At 52.1% G+C, this 17,725-nt stretch overlaps 2 protein-coding genes across 2 annotated transcripts; one reads left to right on the top strand and one right to left on the bottom strand.

Annotated features, from left to right (window-relative positions):
• The first annotated feature begins 2,692 nt into the window (after positions 1-2,692).
• Positions 2,693-4,576, top strand: LOC131290578 (beta-1,4-mannosyltransferase egh). Its single transcript, XM_058319736.1, has 2 exons — positions 2,693-3,541; positions 3,621-4,576. Exons 1-2 carry the CDS (start codon positions 2,738-2,740, stop codon positions 4,191-4,193), a joined length of 1,377 nt encoding a protein of 458 aa, XP_058175719.1. The 5' UTR covers positions 2,693-2,737; the 3' UTR covers positions 4,194-4,576.
• Positions 4,577-8,251: 3,675 nt separating this feature from the next.
• On the bottom strand, positions 8,252-17,016 carry LOC131291032 (fl(2)d-associated complex component-like). Its single transcript, XM_058320223.1, has 8 exons — positions 16,660-17,016; positions 16,291-16,529; positions 14,492-16,200; positions 13,800-14,392; positions 13,313-13,685; positions 12,180-13,255; positions 8,945-9,741; positions 8,252-8,848 (listed from the first exon to the last, which is right to left on the bottom strand). Exons 1-8 carry the CDS (start codon positions 16,831-16,833, stop codon positions 8,269-8,271), a joined length of 5,541 nt encoding a protein of 1,846 aa, XP_058176206.1. The 5' UTR covers positions 16,834-17,016; the 3' UTR covers positions 8,252-8,268.
• Positions 17,017-17,725: the final 709 nt, after the last annotated feature.

The raw sequence follows: 17,725 nt of genomic DNA, 5'->3' as shown, positions 1-17,725 counted from the left end.
AGCGATGAGTGGGACCGTTCTTGCACCCGCACCGTGTCATAAATGAAACAACAAATTGGAGCAGATCACCCATTGTCATCGGTATCGGGTACGAGCTTTATCGCCCGGCCATTGGGGTATTGAATCAGCCATTTATTGCCGTAACGCGCACGTGAAAACGCTCGCCCTGGTACCCCTTTGGCCCGGCTTGTCTTATCGGTGACGCGAGAACGGCCCTTATCTGCCGCTTCGTGTGCCCTGTGTGGACGTGTGTGCCTCAATAAGGTTGCATCATGGCACACCGCTAGCCACAGCAATGCAGTTACCCGGAACGAAAACAACCTACTCCTACTCACAGTCAAGTGCATGAAAAAGGTGAAGGATGTAGTCACAACAGCAAAACAACAAACTTTCATCACTTCATTCTTAGAAACATTTATTATTTATTCTACGTTCGTTGGGAGAAAAGCAATCGTAGCAGCTAGTGAAGTGTTAAGAAACAGAAGCAATTTGAACAGTCGCTAATGAATACGACCAGGTTTACGCGGAGTTTAGAGTGTGCCTAAGTTAACTAGATGTGCTTGCTGGGGCCAAGGGCGCTTTGGAAGGGGTAGAGGCCACCTTAACAAACTGACAAGCAGTAGAACAGCTCTCGGGCAATGGCTAAATTAATGAGTCGTTAGATAAGTTCCTCCCCTGGCAGGAAAGGGGGACCGCAATGTTAATTAAACCACCCGCGATGAATGCCACATGCGGGAACACTTACTGATGTGATTCATGTTTTCTTTTTTGTTCCAGCGACTCGTCGTGTCACTTGGAATCATCTTGGCAGTCTCATTCAGTAGTCACATGTTGGTTTTATTTCTGGTGTGACTTAAAAAATTAAGAAAAAACGGATAAAAAGCCGTCCACATGAAGATGTCGCTAGCAAACCGGTCTTGGACTCTCTGGTTTGCCTTATTGCGAGAGCGTAGCAGCCCGGTACGGAAAATAACCTTTTCCCCCCGCCGTGTACGAATTCCCCAAATCGCTCATCGTTCCCAAACCTTGGACGATGGTTGAAGCAACCAGCGAGCAAGAACACACCGTGTCTTGATTGCTGCGGAACAATATTCGCGCCAGTTCGAGAATAGACAATTTAAAAGCACCCACATACACAATGCAAATTCGCGGCCTTTTCCGCGGCGGTTCACCTATCAGCAAGTCTCGCCGATTTGGAGATTTGTGTAGGTACGTGTGAGAGCGGCCTTCAAGGTTGCCAGCATTAGGGGGTTTCGCTATACCAACAACAACGTCGACGTCGTCGTCGTCGTCGTTCTCCCGTATACCAGAACATCGCGAGAGCCTGCTCATCGCTAGCGCTATAGAGCGCGCGCGTCGTGAGTTTTGCCGCGATCCAATTTTTACTCCCAGGGCGATAACGACCCGGGGGGCCATGGTTGTTCCGGACTGGTTGGTCTCGTCAGGCGGCGAGGAGTCGGCGGGGGGAAACCATCTGACGTCCGTCGAAAGGCTCTCGATTTCATCGTTTTCTCAACGTGCAATAGAGCGATTGCATAACACTCTCCCACCCTCCCACCTCTGGCCACAGACAACCTCAGGGCGTCAGCAGGGCAGGTCCTTAGCATAGAGCAATCAATATCAAGGAAAAATTGCCGGTTGTGATGGGTTGAAGCGGGGAAGAAAATCCTCCGTATAGTAAGATCCCCGTTCTACGTCTGCCACAAATGGAGACGCCCTATCTATTACTATTCGTTTTTCGTCGAATTTCACTCAAACGTTAGTGTTTTTTAAATCAATTGGTATAATCACGGTTCCATCTTTGGCACGATGTTGATTTATCGAACAGTTTGCGGGTTTACTGCGTGCAATCGGGAGTCCAGCATGCTGAAAAGATAGGAGTATGAACCGTAACCTAATCTCAACATACTGTAAGCTCATCTGCATGGGCACCATGCATGCGATTACACGATGGGGAAACCCTTATGGGTCGGGGAGGTTTAGCCCTCTTGCCTTCCACGATGCCACAAAGCATATCCGCCTTATCTTATCGTTGCCCGGTAGGTCGTCTCTAAACAATAATCAGCGGCACCTTCCTTCCTGCTCCTTCGGTTCCGTGTGGTCGCATTTCGATTCGTTTTCTGCAACATTTCACAACCGCAAACAATATATTTCTATAATGCGTGGTTTTGCAATTAGAATGAGTAGTAAGACCGGTAACGCAAAGCTGAATCATGGAACGCTAACGTTTTTCCTTCTTCCTTGCCAGAATGCTCCAATGCTGATAAAGAAATAGAGAAGAACAATCATGCACCCGCAATCGTGTAATGCACACGTACGTGTTAAGAAAATTAACTCGTTACACGCCGGTACGATTGGGTCGATGATGTCACGGGAAAGTTTAAAGAACCCATAAAATTTGCCATTTGACGATGGCACGAACTGTCCGGATAATAGAGAGAGCTAGTTAGGATAAGCAAGCCTATTTAAATTTATTAATCAAATATGTTACTGGTTTTTCCACTTGCAGCAATATTCCACACACCAATTCAGCGACGCACGCTTGGAAGTTCTAACGGTTATATCAGCAAACATTGCTTGAACGGCAGCGGCAACACGCGTTCTTACTAGGTTGCAGAAGAAGTACGCTAAACAACTACTAAAGATATTCACAGCCGGGCCCAGAGAAATCCTGTGTGATAAGCGAACAATTGCTACTACATTATACGCAGTGGAAAAGAGAAAATAGCCAACCAACATGCTGAACTCCATTTCGAAACACCTTCTGCATTGCGCGCTACTGTTCGTGCTGCTAATCCTGTTCGAGATCTTTTCCGGTGGCATCAAGGTGAACGAGAATTCGTTCGTTGCCATCGACCCGTGGGCCGAGTACGGCACGGTGGCGACGATCGTGCTGTACCTCCTGCGAGTGCTCACGTTCCTGACATTGCCGCAGGTGATGTTTAACTTTTTCGGGCTCGTCATCTACAATGCGTTCCCGGAGAAGGTGGTCCTGAAGGGTTCGCCGCTGCTGGCACCGTTCATCTGCATCCGCATCGTGACTCGTGGCGACTACTCGGAGCTGGTGAAGTCGAACGTGCTGCGTAACATGAACACCTGCCTCGACACCGGGCTGGAGAACTTCCTGATCGAGGTGGTGACGGACAAACCGATCGGGCTGCCCAAGCACCGGCGGACGCGCGAAATCGTCGTGCCGAAGGAGTACCAGACGAAGTCGGGTGCGATGTTCAAGGCGCGTGCCTTGCAGTACTGTCTCGAGGACAGCGTGAACGTGCTGAACAACACCGACTGGGTGGTGCACCTGGACGAGGAGACGCTGCTGACGGAGAACAGCGTCCGGGGCATCATCAACTTTGTGCTGGACGGCAAGCACCCGTTCGGCCAGGGGCTAATAACGTACGCCAACGAGAACGTGGTCAACTGGTTGACGACGCTGGCCGACAGCTTCCGGGTGTCGGATGACATGGGCAAGCTGCGGCTGCAGTTCAAAATGTTCCACAAACCCTTCTTCAGCTGGAAGGGCAGCTACGTAGTGACACAGGTAGGTTGCCGATGTCGCCCATTCGATTCGACCGGTTAGAAGCTACATAGTTTGCCTTATCTCTCCCTCCTCCACGCAGGTTCACGCGGAGAAGGACGTCTCGTTTGACAACGGCGTCGATGGGTCGGTAGCCGAGGATTGTTTTTTCGCGATGCGTGCCTACGCCCAGGGCTACACGTTCAACTTTATCGAGGGTGAGATGTACGAGAAGTCCCCGTTCACGCTGGTCGACTTTCTTCAGCAGCGCAAACGCTGGCTGCAGGGCATCCTGCTCGTGGTGCGCTCGCCGGCCATCCCGCTGCGCAACAAGATCCTGCTGGGCATCAGCCTCTGCTCGTGGATCACGATGCCGCTCTCGACGTCGAATATGGTGTTCGCGGCGCTATACCCCATCCCCTGCCCGAATCTGATCGATTTCGTGTGCGCCTTCATCGCCGGCTTCAACATCTACATGTACGTGTTCGGCGTCATCAAGTCGTTCTCGCTGTACCGGTTCGGTTTGGTGAAATTTTTGGCCTGCGTGCTCGGTGCGCTCTGCACCATCCCGATCAACGTGGTCATCGAAAACGTGGCCGTCATCTGGGGGCTGATTGGCAAGAAAAACAAATTCTACGTGGTGCAGAAGGACGTGCGGGCGCTAGTGACCGTCTAGGATCTCGACCGGCTCCGGCGAACGAGTCGCGGCGGACTACAAGATCACAGCAATGGGAACATTCACGGCGACGTAGCTATAAGACGCTTTTTAGGGTGTACTAGGTTTACAGTTTATGTATTCCTTTCTCCTCCGTTCGTGTGGCGATCCGTTTCGTGTGCCACTGCACTCCTGAATCTTTTGACTATTTACGCGCGTGCAAAGAAGTGGTTTACGAATTTCGTATACCAAGCCTTCGAGTGGAGTTGCTTCGATACTCATACTCTTTACTTGTGTGTATCTTGTCTTTCAATTGGTTCATAATTTTTAACCAACACCCAATGGGAATACATTTTCGGAAAAGGCGGCTTCAAAACCGTGTGATAATACCTTTTTCTCGCAGGCTCGACGCAGGTGCCGCTTCCAGTCATGGAACGCATTTCATGCTAATTTATTGATATTGTACATTTCGAAGATCGTATTGACGATCTTTTCATCGACCTTTCTCGGTCGATTTGCCTAGGCATGGTGGTAAGATGCAAGGCGCAAGGGAAAGGGGTGACAATAACTTGCCCCTCCGATGTACCCTTCACACGCATTCTCTTTTGCTTAGGCAACGAGGTAATCGAGGAAAGTCCCGGGTTTCTCCGACGCTCGATCGGAGGGCTTATCCGTTAGCTTTATCAAAAACGAAACCGAAAGCATCACAACTCTTCGATTCGAGCTCAGTGGGCAAACAAACGTGCGAGTGACAAAATATTCAGCCAGCAAAATTTGCAACTCAAACAAAAAGAATCTACTTCAACCACATTGATTGTAGCAAATGTAGACAGTTGCTGAGACGGCAGCACATTCGTGAAGCTGATTCAACTTGATGAAATTTGCTTTTGTTTTTTGTAAAATCTTCATAGTTTGATGAACAAAAAAACACGCTTTGTGTGGCTGATAACATCTAGACGATGGGGGAAAAGGGATATTCCAAGGGCCGAAAAGCAATTCGTCTTGTGATGAGGCCACTTGTGAGTGATCGATTTGCGATTTGCACTTTTGTCCAACAGCATGTTGCTAGGAAATATGCCAAGCAGGCCAGAGCAATGTATAATTATGAACTGCTACTGTTCATATAAATTAAAACGATAGTAATAACAATAATGATACCTTCTATGATAAAAAACTAAGACTAGTTTCTTATAAGCATCGTTGTCATCGCCGTCATCATCATTACTACCTCCATTTCGCTCTATGATACAGAATTGTCGTGCAAGGAATAAGCAATCGCAACGCATGGGTTCCCACTTGTTGTTGTACTGCTTGAATGATATTAGAATTAGGATTATAATGCCGATGCAAACGAAAGCAATGCTGAAAAGGGTAAAACAACCAAAACAAAATGACACAAGTGAGTGCGAAGCGTTAGGCAGGACTGGATGGATGTTTTATCTAATTTAAATACATCTAGTCTGTACATTCTAGAGAAGTAAAACAACAACAAATAACGTACTATCCCAGGTAGACATATGCCGATATATTATCGGACAAATTTTTGAAGGGAGTCAAGCGGGGTAGCGCAACCGAATCCACAAGACTTGGCAACCCATCGCGTTTCTTGTTCGGTTAACTGCATATTTTATTTGAGCTTGTTTTCCCCCTTCTGCCTTCACACACACACACACACACACACGCATGGCTAGTACATAATTTTCCCGACTGAGGTAGGAAGGACCTAACGGAAGGCAGGTGCAGGTAGAAAGTGGTTCGCCGACAACACACTTGCGGTTACGATTGCGCTGACTAGCGCAAATCCGATTTCAGTAGCTTTAGCCGATATCTACAGTATATTTATGAAGCGCCGCGACGAGCTGTTTCACCTTAACTTAGAATCTCGGGTCGTACGCTACCTGCACTAGTCGTGAGGTTACGTTTGTTCTGTTATTTGTGTTCGATTCGTTACGTTTCAACTCTCCATTCGACGAGTCAAACAACAATCGGCAGCATAAGAACGTCTTGGACCAACCGCTCCCAAAGGAAAACGAAACGCACTCGGCATGCTGCGAAAGAGCTATTTATTGTAGTGTTTCGCTTCGTTGCTGCTCCTTTTTCATTGATGCTATCCAATGTTCCTGCCTTGATTGTGACAACACAATATGCCCCAAAATGGAATACGCTCCAGCTTAACTGAAACGATGTCGTTTCTCGTAGGTTTAAAAGCATTTGAATATATTGTTATTATGATTATTTCTTCCTTAAATATAGTCGATATATAGAGATCAGGTATGAAAAATAGACGTGGTACTGCATGGGACGGACATTCATCTTGAGGAAGATTTTCTTTCTAAGCTGGCGACAAAGGTTAAAATAGACGTTATCCCATACCACCCACGCCAGGCGAAAGAACTGCATACGAAGCTTAGCGAGCGTGCATAGCTAAGGGAGCAATCGGCTGTGCTTCTCGCTACAACGGTATTTCAAGTTCGTTTGTTCTATAGTAGCCTATCTTGTTTTTGTTTTACCATACGGACATTGAGGTGTATGTTTTAAATCGTGTCCGCTGTGCGCAAACGGTGGGTAATCGTGTATATATGATGCTTTACAGTTAAAAAACATAACTTACTTCAAGAAATTAAGGTTCTGCATTGGGCTAAGGTGATGTCATTTATGGGATTCGTTTCATGTTCATAGTGTTTTGTTGTTATGTGTGTACAATCGTGTCATGCCATGCATTAAGAGGAAAAAAAAACAAATAGCAGTGTACACGGAACGATACGGGGACATTTAAAATAATTCTAGTAGAGAAAAAACGTCTAGCTATTCCATCACACCACACTCCCATATGCGAACGATTCCCCAGGGGAGGGGAAATAAACCATATTAGTGCCACCAGCGAACACACCGTCTCCTCTAAATGCAATCGCCGGTGCTCACGCTCTTTCAGAAGTCGCTTAAAGTAATCCCATATCTGAGATGATGCCTTAGTGAGAGCGACATAATCCAGGGGGGCCGCAGCCGTTCCTTCCGAACCAGTTGAAAAGTAAAGGATACGTTAGATATTCCTCAAACCGCGAAAGGCTTAGGGATAGATAGCGAGAGAAAGCGAGAGTAAGTTGTGTGTATGTCATATTGAGTTGACGAGAAGCGCAAAACCGAAAGGATGCATTGTTACCAATCCTTTTTTTTCAGACACAAAGCGAAATCACTAAATAGAAAAGGTACTACGATTCAACCATAACCAAATGGATAAAATGCAACTTTCAAATAATAATTAAAAAAAAAACAAATATATGAAAAACATGTGTTCAGAGTTCCCCCGGACGTGTGGTACACTGTATGGGAATGTAAAAAAGAAAACACGCATTCTGTTGGCGCCACCCGCGCAACTGTGGCAAGTAGGACGTAGCATAAAACTAACGAAACAAGAAGGGAAGCAAATTACGATTGATCATCTAGAGCGAGCAAAAAAACGAGAGTACCGGACGCATCACTACATTACGGTTAGGAAACGTAGTTAAAAACAACAACAACAACAACAACAACAAAGAACAAAAGTATATAGTAAAGCAAGAAATTTAAATAATTATTAGAATCAAACATGCATTGCAATGAACAAGCAAACAACACAAGCAAATATATAGATTAAACACAGTCAAATATTCTTTTTTACACTCAAATAAACAACCATTTCATCGATTGAAAAGTTGATTGAAAAACCTGTGCTAACCTAGCTGTCTTGTGATTGGGGTGGTGGGTGAGTTTAATTCCGCTGTCGAATCGGGAGAGAACAAAACACCGGACCGGTTTTGTTGTGCGGATTTGGAGCGTTTATTGAATTAGAATATTCGAATTCTATTTAGAACAATTTATTGCTAATTTTCTTATCGTATAGAAATATTCACGTATTTATGCTGAATATGTCTATGCCTATGGGGCAGTCGATTTACGTTACGTTTCTTTTTTTTAAATTCACTTAAACGTAGCTGTTTGTGGTTATTTCAAAGGGTAATTTCGAAGAGGCAATAGTCCTAAACAGACACCGTTTCAATAGCTTCAATTGCTTCGCTGCAAGCAAAATGAGAACAGGTGTGCTGTGGGTAGTCGCCGTCTAGTTGAGTATAGCGGGCAGCGTGGCACTGATGCCGAGTAATTGCTGTGTCTGGCGCTCTTCGGCGACCATCTTTAGATACATTTGTCGGATTTCCTCCCGGAGCTCGGGCCGGGCGGTGCCACCACCGCGACCAAGCGGCGCATCGGCCAGCAGCTCCTGGTGGAGGAAGCCGGTGGCGGCTCCGGCCGCGCACGCCGTCATCGTGGCCATCGTGATGGGCGGGTAGCCGCACAGCTGGCGTCGGATCTGCAGGTCTTTTCGGGCGCTGAGGGCTCGTCCGCACTGGCGTTGCTGGCCCGCGACTGGCTCGCTCGCCAGGATCAAGTTCCGACGCAGACGGGCCCGCTCGCGCCTGGCCACGTGGACGGCGGCGACGGGGTGCAGAATGCGATCCATCTCTTCCACGTCCTGCTCGATGTTGCTCACGAGCGAACTGATGGAAGCCGCGTCCGGCGTAGGGTTTTGCTGCTGCTGATTCTGCTGCTGCTGCGGTTCCACCTTCGACTCCGTCGGCAACGACTCCGGTGGCGACTGTCCCGGCTCATCCCCGGTGTGCTCCGGCGATTCCGTTTTGATCCGCACCGCATGTTGCTCCATTTTGACACCCGTAGCGTCGGCACCGCCACCGTTAAGCAGTCCACCGGTGTTCAACGAACCAGCCTCGTAACCGCCGGCGTCGGTCTCCTCCTCCGTCTTTCCGCGACCGGTACCATCCTCCCGGCTGTCTGACTCTGCCTTCGGCGCCGTATGCTTCTCTGTCGCTCCCCTGTGGTACAGTGCGGTGCGCGCGGCAGCCGCCACCGAGTGGAACTCCTCCAGCTCCTCGCGCAGCCGCTCCTTCGCCTCGGTCAGCACACGGTGGGCGTAGCTGGCACCGGCCAGGCGCACCGAGATGCCGATGTCGAGCAGAATGTGGTGCGCCTTCCAGCGGTTGCGGGCCGACACCGGGAACTGGTGCGTGTGCTGCCGATGGCCCGGATGCTTCAGCGGATGGAGTACCTCCGTCGTCAGGCTGCCCCAGTCCACGCCGAGCGGGTCACCCAGCCCGGCCTTGCCGCGGTTCTCTTCCGCCTCCAGCTCGCCGTCGGAAATCTCCTCGAAGTCGAGATCCATCTCCTCCTTCAACTCCTTGTTGGCGTGCAGCTTGCCCGCGTCCCGTCCGACCTGTGTTTGTTCCGCCTCGCCGTAGCCTTCCGAGGGTACGTCCGCCGCCGTGCCTACCGTCATCTCCCCTGATCCCGCGGTAGCGAGAGCCACCGCTGCAGGCGGCACCGTTCCTCCGACGCCAACGTCCGCCTCCGGTGCAACACTGCTGCCGCCATCCGCTTCAGGGCCGTAAGCGCTCGGTTGAGACGAAATAGAACTAACGCTCGCCACCACCGTCGCACTCTGGTCCAGTTCCGGCTCTTGGCCCAGCAGCGAGATAGATCCGGTGGATAACGACTCGCACAGTTGGTTCGTTCCAAGTTCCTATATCATAGTATATCGGAAGGAGATAAGAAATAAAAAAACAGAAATCGAATAAGTTCTGCGAAACGAATGTTTGTTGTGTGTTGGTCGTAGCTACGGGGGGTAAGTGTTTTCTTTTCAATAGTCCTCGATTTGCCTACAACCTCACAAACATCACTCAGGGCCAACTTATCTATTAGGATAGCCGATGCGCAGCGAACGATGCATCGATGAATGAACAGAGCTCAAAAACAAAAAATGGAAGCCATGGAAGCGTAAATGATACTCGGGAGTGCAGGGTCTCATGATGAATGCGTGCAAATGTTCGAAAATGAGAATTTATGGCAACGTTATTTTTTTACGACAATATCGTTTCAGATATTTTTCTGATGGCCAAAGCAAATTGGGTAAAATGTTTTAACACTAGAATATATTGGCGTGGAATCTTGCCCGAACACTTGTCAGCGGTGTTGTTTTACTGCTCTTTTACAAAAGCCGTAACTTAATCATTTTTTAAGATGTTTCGAATCCGCAAACGGCTACCTTGTAGTTTATTTGTTGACCATCTTATGGCATTTTTAGTTTTATTTTATGTACCTCTCCATCATTTCGCTAGAACACATTGTGTTCACCTTTTATATTTTTGCAAAAGAAAAAATGTAAGTTCAGAAAAAAATATGCTAAGATTTTTTCTTCAGTAAATGCAAAAGATGAATAAATTCTTCTCTCTCCAAACATCCACGAATGGGGAGGTACATCCAAAAACCAAAAAATGCCCAAAGACAAGTCAACAAATATCGTGAAAAGAAGCCGTAATCTTTAAAAAATGATGAGGTTATAGCGTTTGAAACTGGTCGAACAGAGAAAGCTGAAATTGTTTTCTTCAACATAATTAATAATTGATTGTTCAGATTCGTTTTCGCCACCTTATGCCGTCTGCAAAGCGCTACTTGAAATGATACTTTCTCTTCATCTTGAAAAGCATTTCAGCAGGGGGGAGGGAGGGGGGATGGGATTGCAGGGTTATACTTTGAGCAAATAAAGCCGGAAAGCGACATGCCACAACTACTGCCCGGAGACGCTGAACTGAAAAAAGGAAAATACGACCTGATTTGCAATGCAATAAAAACATAACCCACACGCACATGCACACATCGACTTCAAAAGCAAAGCAAAATGAGTGAGATGAGCTAAAAGGTAAAAAAAGACGATTACAAATGATGAACGGGTTTCCAACGCTGCTTGAACATCCGTGAAATATTTGACGCCAAAATGGGCTTAAATGCCTTTTGTTGTCAAACGGCTTGTGGGCGTGTTGGTGCAAGGTGTGTTGATAAACATGTGTCAGCGGGGAACGGGGACGAGGAGCGTTCAAGCGGGGTTGGAATCCACCGGGCAAAAAACAAAGCTGGAAAATGCATGGCGAGAGAGTCCTTACGGAAGGCTCGTCGGATAGGTGGCGACTTCCGCCGACGATCGCGTCCTCGTACGATTTGTACCGTGCCTTCGACAAGAACGGTCCCCGGCGCTGCTCATCCTGCTGATGGTGCTGGTGCTGCTGCTGCTGGTTCGGAACACATCCGTGGTGAGGCCCCGATGGTGAAACGGTCGACGCATCGGCCACGTCGTAGAAGCGCTTCGGGGAACCTTGACCGTCGCCGCCGCTCATCCTTCCCACCACCGGCGGCGGTTCGACCGGGGTCCATTCTTTCCAGCCGATCTCCTCCTTCAAGAGCAACCGAAGAACCGGCGGAAGTGGTGCGAAGTGTATGGGGGCGGGGGGCGGGTGTTAGTAAAACACGACCATAATGAGCACAAATGAGGTTAGATGATTTGTGGAGAAAGCAAATAAGAAACAGCGATCGAAACCAGGACACCAACTAAAAGTCGAAAAAACCAAAACAACAACTGGTCGGATGGTATGATGTGTGGAAATCCTTCTACACTAAACCCATACGATGAAAGTGGCGACAGAAAAGCTAGTAGGTTGGTGTTGATGGAAAATTAAAAAAAAAACGAATTCCGATCCCGGCAAATACCATACACTACCGGTTTGAGGAGAATATGAAAGACCACGAATATGTTGTTTTTATGATCGCAAACTTTAACACAGTTCATATAAACAAAAACCCTACGCAAACTGTGAAAGTCTTTAGTGATGACAAGTGTAACAACATCTTATCTAGCCAACCAATACGATATCCCCAATTAGATTTGGTTTATGTTTTTAGCTAGCTTTGGAACAAGCCGGATTTTGGAAAAGCTTTTCCAACGCTAAATGTCATTGAATGTAGGAAATGTCCTAATATTTGTTTAACCGTACACGTAATTGAACCTTTGTACTGCTAAGCCCCATTAGAAGCTACGTTATCCGAGTACGGGTTGACGACAAGAAACGAAAACTGATTGGATTGCCAGGAGGTTACCCGGAAGGGTTGCCGAGAGCTGGCGACACTTACCTCTTCGCGCATTAGAATTTCGTCCGCATCGTCGCTGATCTCGCTGAGATTGTCGACTTCCATCGAGTCCATCGAGATCAGCGAGGTCACCGGCCCGAGGGAAGCGGCAGCCGGATCGGCGCCGTTGGCCAGCGGCGATGAGGCTACCAGCGTGCTTGGGGACGATACTGGCGGGATCCCGATGGATGGAGTGGCGTTAAACGAAGCGTCCGTGTCTGGCGTGGGGCTCGCCGGAGCGTCCAGTGGTGTGGGGCGGCGTTGCACCGTCGTCTGGTCGGTGCCGGTTCCTGCTGCTGCCGCCGCCACCGCCGTCGCCGGTGATTGCTGTTGCTTCAGAATGCCTTCGTCGTAGGCGCGGTCTCGCGTTTGTTGGGGTTGAGGCGGAGCGGCCGAAACGGTGCCAGAAGGTTGCGGCTGGTGTGGGGCAAACTGTTGCTGCTGCTGTTGCTGTTGATGTTGGTGATGATGCTGGCTATGGCCGTGCGTGTCGCTGTGTGGATGTGGCTCGTGGCGCGCGCCCTGTTGCTGCATACCGGGGTTCCCTGCGCCGGAGTTGTGAGCAGGCGAATGGCCATGGGAACCGTGATGATGACCACCGGCAGCAGATGGTGGCTGCATTCCGATCGACCCACCCGACACCGGCGGGGTCTGGCGGTGGGATTGTGGCCCATGGTTACCCAGCCCGCCAGCGCTTCCGACCCCTCCGGGTGCGTTGCGTTCGGCTGCTTGCAGATTGGCTTGCGTTCGGTTGAGGCTATACTTGTTGTTCGGCTGGAAGCGGCTCATGCCACCCTGTCCACCAACCCCGTGCCCGGGCGGCGCGTTGCCATTACTTCCACCGAGTCCGCTTCCACCGCCGCCACCAGTGCCACCACCACCACCACCTCCACCGGCGCCAAGGTGTGGCTTTCTTGGATGGCCATGGTACGGACCCTGATGGTGATGGCGTCGGAACATGGGCCGATCGTTGGGTCGCTGGTGCGGCATAAAGTCACGCTCGTGCTCACCCTTCGGCCCCAGCCAATCGCCTGCGGGGCCACCCGAACCCCCTCCACCTGGTCCTCCTCCTCCACCGCCTCCACCACCTCCTCCTCCTCCTCGTTCACCACCACCGGAGACTCCCGGTGGTCCACTGTTCGATTGCTGCCAGGAACGACGGGATGCTGGCCCGGGGGGTCCGCCCCCGTGTCCACCGAGACCGTGCCCGCCATGCCCGTGCCCACCACCTCCGGCACCGCCACCTCCACCGGTGGGAAGTCCACCACGCTCGACGCCGTGCTCGTGCTCCCACTGGCGCTCCTTGTACTTCCAATCGACCTGCATGCCACGTTCGGGGGGCATTTCGCGCTCCGAGTGCCACGGCTCACCGGGACCGTCCTTCCACGATGGTCGATCTTCCCATGCGCCGCGCGGATCCCCTCCTCTGCCGCCGCCGCCACCGCCGCCACCCATGTAAGGACCGTCGGTATCGATTGGCCCATGGGCATCTCCTCCACGCTCGTTCCACTCACCGCGGCCCATGTCACCGCGATCGCCGTATCGTCCGGAACTTCCGCCACCACCGCCTCCACCACCACCGCCACTTCCTCCTCCGCCGCCGCCACCACCACCACCACGGACGTCGGAATCCCATGGGCGTTCGTGATGCTGCTCGCGTCTCGGTGGTGGATCATCCGGGTAGTCGCGCACGCCGTACTCGTCGCGGCCACCACCTACCCCGCGCTCACCGCGACCACTGCCACCCATCGGGCCACCCATACGGCTGTCCACGTACGCCAGCTCGTCCCGCTCGGCGCGGTAGTCCATGCGCATTCCGCCGCCTCCCGACGAATCGCGACCCGTGACGGGTCCGTGCCGGACGTCGTAGTGCGGTGGAGGGCTGTCGCGACGACTCGTTCTCATCGAGGGCGGTGGGCCGTGCGCGGATACGTAGTCGCGCTCCCGCGACCTGCTCGACGTCCGCCGCTCGTGAAGCTCGTGCAGGTAGGCGCTCCGCTCGTACGAACGCTCGCGGTCACGCAGCCCTCCGCGGCGGCCGGGCGAACCGGGCGATCGGCTTCGGTCGCGGTCGACCGATTTGCCGGGCGAACGGGCCGCCGCCAGTGCGCGGGCCCGTTCCGCCGGCCTGGGAAGCAAACGTTCGACCGGTCGGTGGCGGTCCGGCTTTTCTAGCCCACCGTCGTTGTCTCGCCGCAGGTTACGTGCCTGCGATTGTTGCTGCTGTTGCTGCTGCTGCTGCTGCTGCTGTTGCGGGGACTGCTGCTGCTGGAGCGGGTGTTGGTGCTGGTGTGGGTGTTGGTGCTGATGCGGATGCATATGTTGATGCTGCTGCTGTTGCTGCTGCTGCTGGTGCTGCTCTTTGACCGACAGCCGGTCGCGTTCGCGAGGCCGATCGCCGCAGCGTACCAGCACGTCGTCACGCTCCTTGCTGCGCATCACTTCCCGCACGCGCCGCTCGCGCTCCTTTAGCGATTCGTGGCTGCGGCGGCGTTCATCTCGCGCGAGCTCCGGTGTGCGTTCGCGACGCATCGGCACCATCTCCCGGTAGCGTGACGACGAGAGGGGCGACGAGAGCCGTCGCTCGGGGCTTTTCTTGCCCTTGCCCTGCAGCGATCCACCGCCGCGCGACGAAACCGGCGACACTGCGACCGCCCTCATGCGCGGAGGCGACGCGGGACGCATCTTGCCCAGCCGCTCGCGTACCTCGCGTTCGCGCAAACGCAGCCGCTCCTTCTCGCGCTCCCGTTCCTTCTCGCGCAGTACCAGCTCCCGTTCCTTCTCGCGCAGTGCCAGCTCGCGCTCCTTCACGCGCACCCGTTCCCGCGCGACGAGGGCCGAAATTTTCTCCTTCTTTGCACTGGACGACGACGAGGAGCTGTGCAGCTTGGCCTTGGCGATGGTGTACTTCAAGGAGCTGCTCGACGACAGCTCGCGGGACACTTTGCGCGACACGTGGTGCGTGCTGCCGCTTCCGCCACTGCCCCCGTTGGGGCTTCCCGGGTGCAGCCGCTTGACGCGGATGGTCTTGGTGAGCAGGGAGCCACTACCGTTACCGCTACCACCACCTCCACCCTTCGCCTTCGCCATGCGCTTGCTCCGTTCGGATTGTTCTTGGCTCGCCGCCGCCGCCGCTGCCGCTGCCGCCAACTTTTTGGCGTGCTTTTTGGACAGCTTGCCCGACGAGCCGGCCGACGAGACGGTGCCGACGGTCGCGGTGGCCACCACCGTGCCCGAGCTCGAGCTGGAGTCACCCCGGCGGGCGCGCCCCGACACGGCGTGGCCACGCTTCTTCAGCCGCCGATGGTTGGAGTCGTGCGACGATGAGCTGGTCGAGCTGGAGGTATCCGACTCGGACGATTCCGATCCCGAGCTGCTGGTGCTCTCGGTGGTGCTCGACGACGTGTGGTGCTGCGGCAGCTGCATCTGCCCATGGCCGTGCCCCCCGTGCCCGTGCCCGTGTCCGATGTCGCCGCGTTGCTGCTGCTGCTGCAGCGAGTGCTGATGGTGCGACGAGTGCTGCTGCGGCTGGTGGTGCTGTGAACGATGATGCGAGCTGACACCACCACTTCCGCCGCCGCTCATCTTCTTCAACTTTTTGCTCAATTCGCCGCCGCCGCCCCGCCCGTCCTTCTGTTTCTTGCTCGAGCTCGAGTCCATCTCCAGCTTCAGCTCGTGCTGCAGTTCTTTACGCTTGCGCTCTAGTATGTCCTGATCAGCATTCTCCAGGGACGACTCGTCCCAACCGGTGGCACCGCGCGCCCGGCGACTAACGCGTACTTCGGCCTCCGGCTCGCCGATACTGCTCCGGTCACTGCTGAGACTGTGCACCCTGTCCCGGGACAGTCGCTGATGCTGTTGGTGCTGCTGCTCCTCCTCTGGGTGGCGGTGGTGCTGATGTTGATGATACTTCTGATAAGAATGCCCCTGCTGCTGCTGTTGCTGATGATGATGGTGGTGGTGGTGGTGGTGGTGCTGATGGTGACTGTGGGCAACTTTCACCTGCGAGTGATAGTAGTCTCCGCTTCTGGGCGTACTGTCGCCAGCACCCTCCGCGTGCTCGTAGTGCCTGTCCTTAGCCACTGCCGCCCCAATCCCAACCTCCCCGGCACACCGCTGCTCCGTGGCACCGACGCTGCTAGTGTGGCCTGTCGCGCTAGCGATGGCTTCCTCGTTACCGCTGCTGCCGGTGGCGCCGAGCGACTTGTTGACCTGCAGCTGCTTGGCCGCTAGTTGCGCCTGTATCAAGCGTGCGTGGGCCGCGACACTCTCTAGCACCGGGTTTCCGCTAGTGGACGGTTTCGGTTCCTCCGCTGCCGATACGATTCGTTTCACGATTTCCTCCTTACTCTCCTTTTACACGGACAAGTAAAGATGCAGGTGCGACAGCAATCGAAAATTAAAGAAAAAGGAATCAAACAGATCGATTAGCTCGAATAATATGCATTGCATGCCAAAGAACACTCACTGCGACGGTAATGGCGCCTTCCTGGGAGATGTACTGATGTTGCTGCTGCTGCTGCTGCTGTTGTGTTGAACCGGGACGAATGATTTTCTTCGTACCGAGGCGCTGGAAGACGCTAGGGCGATCCTTAATTAGGGTGGACTTTTTGCTGGCGAGTTCTAGAGTTATTTTCCGTTTAATCGGTGTAGACATCTTATACTCGCTCGGCCCAGTGTTGACACATTTTAGGGTGCCGAGATCACATCAGCTTCCACGCCGTTACTCTAGCCAACCGAGCCAGCTGGCGTTTGTTGTGTGATGGCGGCGTTTTATGGGAGATGGCGGATCGTCCCAGGGAAATAGCACAAACCGTTTTGCGTGGAACCGTATAAGCGGCGTGTAGTATTTATATATATATTGCTTGTATTCACAACAACAGCTTCTCTCGTAACATGATCAACCGGGTACTCCAGCTTCACCCTCTCCTCCCACCTCTTGCACCTTTTCACCCGCACAAACAATCACACTCCGCTTGCCACTACGTCCACACCTACTTTCCCTTACACGTTAGCGTAAAAACAAATTCTTGCCTCAGAGTTAAACAATCCAAATGCAAGTTTTCTGTAAAAATGTATCACTGCTGCAGGATACCTTCCACCAGTGTCAGCGTAATTGGTACCCGAATGAGCCCGAATCTATTATTGACGAGCGCGACATTCGACGCCCGAGTCTATACACAAAAAAATGTAGGCATTTGCACTTTTTCCAGTAACGCACTCGTGGGCTATGTTTATTAGCGGGCTGTTAACCATCGTACGCACTAACCTTTTTTTTCCACATTGCAAATGATAATATCAAACGATGTTCATTGATTTGCTAACCCACAAATGCGATGATGCCAAGCACCCAACGCGCTGAGTGCGAACGCAGTTTTGACAGATAGCTCCAATTCAACTTATACATCCGACAATTTATATTACCTGTCTGAGGTGCATAATATTTCAAGTTTCGAGAAAGCTGTCACGAGAAAGCGATGTATGCTATCAAGATTTGTGGAATATTGAGGAACTAAGGCGCTTAATTACAGTGATAAAGAGTCAAATAT

The sequence above is a fragment of the Anopheles ziemanni genome, chromosome X (genome assembly GCF_943734765.1).
Source record: "Anopheles ziemanni chromosome X, idAnoZiCoDA_A2_x.2, whole genome shotgun sequence".
NCBI lineage: Eukaryota > Metazoa > Arthropoda > Insecta > Diptera > Culicidae > Anopheles > Anopheles ziemanni.
Note: the sequence above shows the minus strand (reverse complement) of the source record. Positions and strands in the feature narration are given on the sequence as shown.